General features: G+C 40.0%; 1 protein-coding gene across 6 annotated transcripts; it reads right to left on the reverse strand.

The window, feature by feature from the left end:
• Positions 1–233: 233 nt before the first annotated feature.
• On the reverse strand, positions 234–8,337 carry LOC308393518 (uncharacterized protein). 6 transcript variants are annotated; one of them, XM_080877339.1, is made up of 9 exons: positions 8,258–8,337; positions 4,799–5,041; positions 3,965–4,554; positions 3,491–3,670; positions 2,982–3,122; positions 2,660–2,714; positions 2,347–2,500; positions 1,184–1,262; positions 234–661 (listed from the first exon to the last, which is right to left on the reverse strand). In XM_080877339.1, exons 2-9 carry the CDS (start codon positions 4,998–5,000, stop codon positions 620–622), a joined length of 1,443 nt encoding a protein of 480 aa, XP_080733465.1. In that variant the 5' UTR covers positions 5,001–5,041; positions 8,258–8,337; the 3' UTR covers positions 234–619. The 6 variants fall into 6 exon arrangements, with proteins under 6 accessions (XP_080733465.1, XP_080733461.1, XP_080733463.1 ...); XM_080877335.1 differs by having other exon boundaries at positions 234–1,262; XM_080877337.1 differs by lacking the exon at positions 8,258–8,337 and adding an exon at positions 8,115–8,167 and having other exon boundaries at positions 234–1,262.
• Positions 8,338–9,062: the final 725 nt, after the last annotated feature.

A 9,062-nucleotide genomic window follows, 5' to 3' on the forward strand; every position in this document is an offset into this window, starting at 1 on the left:
CCATAAATTTCGGCGTTATTGCACAGACAATTCCGTAAACCCTATAACAGATATTTCCGTAGATTTACCTGACTTTTTCTTTACCATTTACGGACAGTTCCATCAAACCTAAAATGGAATATTCCGTATTATTTAAGTACTCAATCCATACCATTTACGGACACTTCAGTCATCCTAAAATGTTTAATTCTGTACCATTCTCTATACCGTTTACCATCAATAAAGCACAAATGTAGAATCACAGCAATTATTTATTTCCTTTAACAGCTGCCAGTGCTTTAAAGTGATTTCACTTTTTGTGGTGAATGATTTGCAATATTTACACTACAACCATTAAAACATTCAGAACATCACCTTCACATTCAGAGAAATTTTACATACATAAACCAGCTGTTTTCTCAAAGAAGTACAGCCATGTCCTTTAACAGGGAGATGCCAAATCTAGCAACTTTTTAGCATCCACAGGCTGACAGGTATTAATAACAAATTGATTTGTTAAAGACAATGACAAAATAAGACAATAAAACTGCCAGCATTGCTGTTGCTGTCTCACCTGTCAGTGCAAAATGAGGAGCCCCCTCCAGGAGGATGCAGAAACCTACACCTCCAACTCCACATATCACACCGACAGGCAGAGCTCTGCAACCAGTGGCTGACCTTTCTACAAAAAACAAATAGAACATTAGAAGTATTACATTATACAACTTTTCTATAAAACATCAGTGCAGCAATAACAACCATGACCTTAGAAGGATGACTGTGCAACATGCCATAAAGAGATTTTTAAAACTCTTAAAACAACTTAAAACTAAAAAAAAATTAAAACTTACACCTCCAACTCCACAATGACAGGAAAAGCTTAACTGGAATGACAAATATCGCCCACCTTCCCTCCCCCTTAACATGGGGGATTTGAAACTGCAGCATGTGTGTTGTGGGCATCTAGTTAAAACATCTGAACTCACCTAATACTGTAAAAATCTGTATTTCTACTCCCAAGCCCCATGTTTTTGGATTTGCCTTTGTGTGTGTGTGTGTGTGTGTGTGTGTGTGTGTGTGTGTGTGTGTGTGTACATTCAGTCCAAAAAGGTATTTTCTGAGCTCTGAGAACAGCTCAAATGGCCCATTCAGATTCCTTCTGCTTGCATTCAAATTCCTTCAGCTGAGAAACCAGCTTGCACACCTGTGGAGGAATGAAGTGCCGTTTCTTCCCCTTCTTCTCTGCCTTGGAGCCTCGCTCAGGATTGACCCCAAAGAAAACTCTGAGGGAAAAAAAAAAAACAATAGTGATATGCAGACAAAGTTTGCACATGTAGTGTGGCTTGACAGGAGTGGAGCAGTTCAATAAAATCCTACATTTGTTTTCTTCAATATGCCCCTATGTGTGAACCTCTCTATCATTCTAGTTGACCATCTGTCTAGAACCCAATGTTGTTGTGGTGCTGGTGCCAGTGGCTAAGCTCTCTTCCTTTGTCTTTTCAAGACACATGCATTCACACTGTGCATATACAGAAATGTTTGCAAGGGTGAGAAGTCTGCTTATCACCAACACATGACAGCATGCATCCTCAATGTGTATGCAGGGATATTATAAATGCACAGAACACAGAAGGGGATAGAAAACACAGTTGACATTGTCCTATCAAAAGGTGTAACAGCACATTTGAACACGGACTGTCCTGGGGGTTATTCAAACATGGAGTGGAGAAACTGTGACATTCAGTGCACGTTACACATCAGTACAAGTATTAACATTTGGGCATGAATCCACTATGTAGTATTTTTTAAATTAATATGTTTAGTCTTTCCTTCGGGGGGGGGTCCCTGGAACAACATATTTTGAGTTTGGGGTCTGCAGCCAAATAAATTTCAGTTTGTGTGTCTTTGACATGAAAAGGTTTGACCACCACTGACATAACCTGGTCTCAGGTGCTAATGGTTTTAAAGAGATAGCTCAAACGAATTTTGTGTCAACAAACCATTCTGAGAAAAATATGTTTTTGCTCCATTTCCCAACTGGAATCATGTTATGTTTGTTTTGTTATTGATTGACTTAGGACACTATTTAAAGCAAAAAGCATGTTACCTGCCCTTTAAAAAGATATGACACATTTATTCCAACAATAGTCTTCAACAGGGAGCTACAAAATCTCTGAACAAATCCATATTCAGGGGGATCATAAGCCAATAACAGCTGATCTAAAAGCTCACAGCATGTGACGACACATTTTGAGCTTGTACATCTCAGACAAACGGGTTTAGTGTAGATTGACAAAAAGCAGGTCAGGTGCAGAAAGGCACGGCAAAGTCACATTTACAAAGTATTTCCAAACAATGAGTGCTTACCTTTGCATGAATTCGAGAGTAAAAGCCATCTCCGGTGGGTATTGGACGTTGCAGACATAAAACATGGAGAAGACGTAGCTCAAGGCCACAATGGGAGAGGTGATGTGGTCATTGACAAGTAACCCATCAACAGCAATCTTGAATTGCTGGTCACCTTAAACACAGATAAAAACCATGTACCATTTACAAAAAAAAAAAAAATCCTATATTTTAAGGCAAGCAAAAATTTCTTTAATAAATATGACACAACAACAGCTTATAACAACAGCTAACAACAGCTTGCTGGGATACAAAAAAAGATTTAACTACAAACCTCTGATTAGGATGCATGGGGTCACTGGGAGTTCGACTTCAGGATCTGCAGAGATCTGTTTTGGTGACAGACATGATACATGAATTAATGTTTCCAGTACACACAAACCTGCTGGCAAATTGACTATCTGCTAGTGTCTTCATCAGACAGAGGTAGCCATTATGCAAAAACATTAATGTAAATAGTTTATAGATAGAGAGTTTATAGAGAATATCAGCAGCACAATTAGGGGAATCTATACTTCCTACTGTGGTTGGTTACTTGGTTCACCACTGGATGCAAATAATTATCTTGCACACAGTTTAAAATCTACAACATCTACCTCTTTTTTGTGGAAGAGTTTATAAGAGTCTTCCTTGAAGTATTTTGAAATGCCACAGATGAGCTGTATTGGACCTTCGCCCATCTTCATCCCTTTGGAGTCAAGGAAGTCATTGATCCCCTTTTCTTTTTTGGAAAGTTCCTGTTCAAGGTTCAAGGTGTTAATTTTGTACAAGTACATAAGACTAACACTCATTTTCGTTTGGAGCTATGGAGAGAATTTTGAAAAAAATAAAAATAAAAATGAATTATTTCATTTTCATTTGCAACCTGTTCTGTTTTGATCTCAAATGTCCTGCTTTTTTGGTTGTCACTTCCTGATTTTTGGTCTCAAATCTATTCCATTTGATTGTTCATCCAAGTTATTCTATTTGATTGGTTGCCAGTTTATCTTTTTTGGTCTCAACTCTCTTTTTGGTTGCAAATCTTTTTCTGATTGATTAATAAAGACAAAATTCTCTCCATATGGAGCAGCACAGCACAATCATAATAATAACAATAACAACACACCTGTGCCAGCTTGTTTTGTACAGAGAAGCCAAGGAGTTTAGATGCATGATCAAACAGGTGAGGAACTTCAAACAGGAACGGCCACTCGTCCTTTACAACGGCAATAGTGGTATCATCATCGTTGAGGATTTCACGCTGAATGGGATATGTTTCAGTCATCAATTTTCGAACAGATGACTCCTAAAGATATGAGGCAGTTAGACAAACAGTCGAACAGTTAGTCAAACTAACCAATTAAAATAATAAAACAGGGTATCAATTTCAATTGACTATGGGCATAGTGATCTACAGACGATCTACAATTTCACAATGTGTCCTAAATTGTACTTGGACCCAGACCTTATCGCATTACTCCTGCTATATACTATTGCTGTGTGAATGGTTGTATGTCTAGATGGTGGACTGTAGGAACCGAATTGCCCTTCGAGGATTAATAAAGCTTTCTGTATCTGTAATGGATGATTGCAGACCCACCTGAAGATCCTGGGTTTGAAAGGCACGTTTCAACTCATCTCGTTTAGACAGCAGGTCTTCTCTACACACGGCCCCCTCAATGATTGGATCCCACGCCACACATCCATACAGATCTGAATTCCTGGGCCTTTTCTTTGTTGAATTTTCACCCCCTGCTTGCCTCTTCAGTGAGCTTTGTGGCCTCTTCATATTTTCAATTCTGTGTTCCAGCTGACGAAAGAGAGTTTCAGAACCATCTTTTGCAAAAGGTTTGTTTCCAAACGGCTCTGTCAGCTTGAAGGAGGCAGGATATTGTCCTACAATCATACTGGCGAGTTCCCTCAGCTTTTGTCTACCAGGTCTTCCTGGGTGTTTATGGAGGTAATCTTCAGCGACGATCCGAACCATCTCTCGTCTGTCTTTCCCCATTATGTACTTTTTTTCACGCAACTCATCCATGACTTTTGAGGGAAATTTGTGCCATGGTACAGAATATGCGTCTTGGGATGGGGAGTCGGCTGTCTCAGGTGGTGTTGAGGGCAGCTGAAACCTCTGTGGTTCAGGTGTTGATGAGGGGCCAGGCCGGGTGAACTGCGGTGGAGTTTGTGAATCTATGGATGACATGACAAACATCTCCATAAATTAAACACATCACAATTGTTGCAAATCAATTAATACATTGGTCCTCAATGTCCAGTTTGGGTCAACCAGGAATACAAATGGACCTAATTATGAAAACCAATTATAGAGTAATTATTGCCATGTACAGCTGATGGCAACTTTTTTTTTGCATTTTTGGAATAAACCTTTGTAGTTTCAGAAAACTTGCATTAAAACAGAGGGGCAAAAACTCACCTGCTTCCAATGCTTTGACAGCTCTGACGAATCTTTTGCACTGAATGAATGGCAGAGTGTCTTTAATGTCCTCCGGGTCCACAAGGCTCAGGTCATCTACAGAGAGAACTCCTAATTCCTCCAGTTTAGCCATGAGTGTATCCATCTGATCGCTACTGAGCGATGGCATTGCTTTCTTGACATAGTTTTTCACAAGTTCCATGTTGGTGTGTGTTTAAGAGGAATGAGCCACCGAGTACCTCTCTGGTAAGAATAAAGTGGATGATAATCAGCAAGTTTGTTCAAATCATGGCAACTGAACAGGTCAGAAGCATTTTCATCAAGTTCATAGAGTCCAAGCTCAGGTATCCAGCTGGCAGTTTTCCCTCGAAGCAAAAGTAGGACAGTAGTTTCATTTTTTACAAAAATGCTTGCTATTTGTCCTAACTGCAGTAGTCCTTTTGTGTAGCTCAGTAAGACCAGCATTCCATTTGCATATGTAGTGCCTTTAACCTGCACACTCTCTGTGACAACTGAGTTACTTGAGTTCAAATCAAATTCTCCAACCACTGTCTTTATGTTCTGGTCATAGAGCTCTGGATAGAACCGTGTTGAGTCTGAGACATGAACCTGGGAACGAAACAAGGTACCACAAGACTGATAAGCCTGAAGCAACTGGTGCCGTTCAGCCAGAGACTTGGTTACATTTATGAAGTTCTTACTTGCTCTAATGCACCTTTTAAAATAAGAATGTTTTGATTCAAAGCGCATTGTCCAAGTATATATGAGTGGGCCAAATTGTAAAGTCAAGTGTGCATAGTGAAGCAGATAGTGGTGTTTTGGTCTAAGTTGAACTCTTGGAAACAGCTCTTGCCTCAATTCCACATACAGTTCAATCAGTCCCTTCATGAAAGCAATCTGCAACTCTGAGAGCCGAGGTGCACAGACAAATTCAACAAGCTCCCTCAGAAGTAGTACAAGTCCCCATACTTCATTATCAGCATCTTCAATTGTGTCATGCACCAAAACAGGCAAGAATTTCAAAAGCCACCTGTTTTGGGCTGCATGTCCTCCAAGCCTGGCTCCTGTAGTGGGAATAGTGTTTAGCTTGTCGCTGCTTTCACCAGGAAATGATTTGATTCTTTCATTAAGAACCTCATAACTGAACCACTTTTGTGTTCTGATTAAGAACTGCAAAAACAATGCCAAATCATAATCTACTACCCCCTCAAACAGATCATGAGCTAAACAAGCTGGTAAGCCTGGCTGACACACATGAAAGTTGGACAGTTTGTTGAAAACACTGTCACATTTAACACCGTGATGAGTGTGTACTTCATTGTTACTTTCCAGAAACCGCACAGTCTCATTATGATCAGCTGGATTTCTATGAGTGAAAACTGTGAGAGGGTTCGACTGAAATTCACTTTTTGTTGCCAAACAGTATCTGCAGAAATATTGAGCTGTGCTGAAATTTTCTGTAAAGCCACCAATCATGTGGGAGCCCAGATTATCGCCCATTATGCACGCAACAGTGCCTTTATATATTTTTCCATTGAAAGATATGCCCCTTTCCTCCAGCTCACACAAGTCTGACACTAGCTTATTGAAAATCTTATCCATTCCAAAGTATTTGCAATCTTTCTCTACACAGAGTAATGCCAACTGTATCTGATCAACAGTTGATCGTTGGTGTGGATGAAAATTTCCAAGTGTGAAGTAGACAGCCAATACTTTATGCTTTGTCTTGGCAGATCCGAGTGGATTAGCCACCTCAAAAGCATCCTGAAAGAGCATTACCTTTAAACTGTCTGGGTCTGAGGAAAACATGGCATTGGATTTGATGGCCCACCCATCAGTGACATCACACAGTACATCATCTTCAGAATTTGAACTAGGACTGTGCTGATCTAAACCTTGCTGTTTCAGAATTACTTTGAGGGTTTCCAGTATTGGGATGTAATGATAGTGCCTCTTCTGGCCACTGCGATTGCGTCCAAGAAAGACTTCAACAGGTTCAACATAGTCATAGTGTGACTTGTAATATTTCAGCCTCTTGTGTTGCGTAGTTAAATGACCCTTTTCATGTAATGCCTTGTGCATAGGGCTCTGCTCGTATATACTATTCCCAAGAGATGTTACAGTCTCCTTTGGAACACCATACTGCCCCAGTTCACAGGCTAGTGCATCCACAGTATATTCCTGTTGAATATCACTTATAGTTCTCATTTCATTTGCTATTTCTGTTATTGTGGAGGCTGGAACCAAATATTTTGCCTGTAAACCCAAGTAAAACTGAGCAAGACTCTCTGTGAAGTTGTCTTTCACTTGATCACTGCAGAAATTATCACTTTGTTCTGCATCAATGTTAAAACTTTCAGGTTCTTCAGGTGATCCTTCACCTTGGAAAGACCGTTCTGTTAGTTCACATATATGAACTGGGGCTATCTTGGTAACATCCCACCCTTTATGGTATCTGGAAATATGCGTTAAAAATGATGACTTTACATTGAATGTCTTAGAACATCCATCAAAGGGACATGTTACAGTCAAACCCTCATCTATGTGACCACTCAAATGACACTTTAAAGTTTTAAGATCATCATATTCACTGCTGCAAAAATTAAACAAGCACCTTAACTGTACAGACACATTACGGTTCCATGTTTGTGTGCTCCTTCTGTCTACATGAGCTCGTGACATATGCACAGCAAGGCTACTGTATGTGTTAAACTTCCTTCTGCAATCCCTATGGCCACATAAAAAAGATACATTATTATTATTTCTGTGTGTTCGGCAGTGTTTCAAGTAATCAGTCGAAGACCGAGCGTTAAAGCCACAAATGTTACAAGTCAACATTTTTAAGAGATTGAATTTGCCAATTGAAGGATAGCCAGAATCAGAACAGAATCAATATGAAAACAATAAATTTATATCAGCACAGTGAAGCACATTCACTTTTCAGGTACCTTCAAATAAGTAATCTGCGTTGGGCTGCATGGGCCACTCTCTTTGGGCTGCAATGTTTTCTGCAATGAAATCTGATTCTACTTAACTATCACCCCTTTTAATTATTACCATGTTCAGTTGCATGCTAACGTAACACAGCGAGCTATAACAATACACACATGTGGCTAATTTACACACACACACACACACACACAAAGCGCGCGCATCCAACTTATGGGCTAACGTTAACTTTAGTTGGGCAAACCACGCTTCAAAATAACGCAAAACCCACACATTCAAATGTTACCATGAAACACACACGGCTACCAACTGACTATCGAGACCAAATTTCATGTAAGAGGGAGGGAAAAAATGGTTTTTGACGTACTTACGAAGCGCAGGCGGCTGGCTAATGCTAACGCAGCTAGCAGCAAACGTCCACTCACATACACACCACTACCAACTGCCTATCGAGACCAATTTAATGTACAAGGTGGCACTCAATTCTCATTCTCATTCCACACAACCAACCTGTTTCCAACTTTCCTTGTGACTTGCAGAAATTTAGGTAGGCACTGACCGCACTGAAAGTAATGGCGTCGGAATATTCTGGGTGGGGGAGAAAATTCTGCCTTGCGCAACAGCAAACTTTCCGTATTTCGCAAAACGGAGCGAATCCGTAGCAAATCCACGGTAAAGGGACCCCTAAATTTACGGATTTTTTTAACAGTGTACATTGTATCCAGGGACCCAATACCACTGACGAATGTTCTGTAAATATTTATTTCAAATTATTTGGACCATGTAAGTGTATTAGTTGACATCAAAGTGAGCCTTTAAATTGCCTAACAACAAACAATTCAAACAAGGCAATTTATTTCACATCCAGTGAATCATTTTAAAAACCCCAAGACCGGTTTGAGGCAGATGGCCACCCCTCACTGAGCCTGGTTCTGCCAGAGGTTTCTCTCTCACTCATTCACACACCAGTCATGGCAAGCTACATTGTAGCCACAGCTGCCCGGGGCTCACTGACAGAGGCGTGGCTGCTGGACACTGGCCATGTTCACCCCGATAATAAGAAAAGTCTACAGCTTGTTGAATATTTTATTTATTTTTGTGTAAACATCAAATGTATGTCATGTCTATCATATCTATCAGTCACACAGATGGATAGATCACAGGGGGCTGTGGGTGATGAATTAATTATAAACATTTTTGCTTCTCTATTGAGGCATGCAAATAATCAACTGTAAATGAGTTTATAAATATATTAGACAAAAATACTCTTACACAGTAAATGTGTTTGGGACATCTTTAAACAGGTATTCTGTAT

The sequence above is a fragment of the Rhamphochromis sp. 'chilingali' genome (assembly GCF_963969265.1).
Source record: "Rhamphochromis sp. 'chilingali' genome assembly, chromosome: 3".
NCBI lineage: Eukaryota > Metazoa > Chordata > Actinopteri > Cichliformes > Cichlidae > Rhamphochromis > Rhamphochromis sp. 'chilingali'.

What these genes read in the sequence shown, in the direction of transcription:
- LOC308393518 (XM_080877335.1), bottom strand. Translation starts at nt 5,000, where the DNA reads ATGGAACTTGTGAAAAACTATGTCAAGAAAGCAATGCCATCGCTCAGT. An exon ending in CCCATGCATCCTAATCAGAG is followed by an intron (nt 2,501 to 2,659) that starts GTTTGTAGTTAA and finishes TCTGTGTTTAAG; the next exon opens with GTGACCAGCAATTCAAGATT. An exon ending in ACTCTCGAATTCATGCAAAG is followed by an intron (nt 1,263 to 2,346) that starts GTAAGCACTCAT and finishes TTTTTCCCTCAG; the next exon opens with AGTTTTCTTTGGGGTCAATC.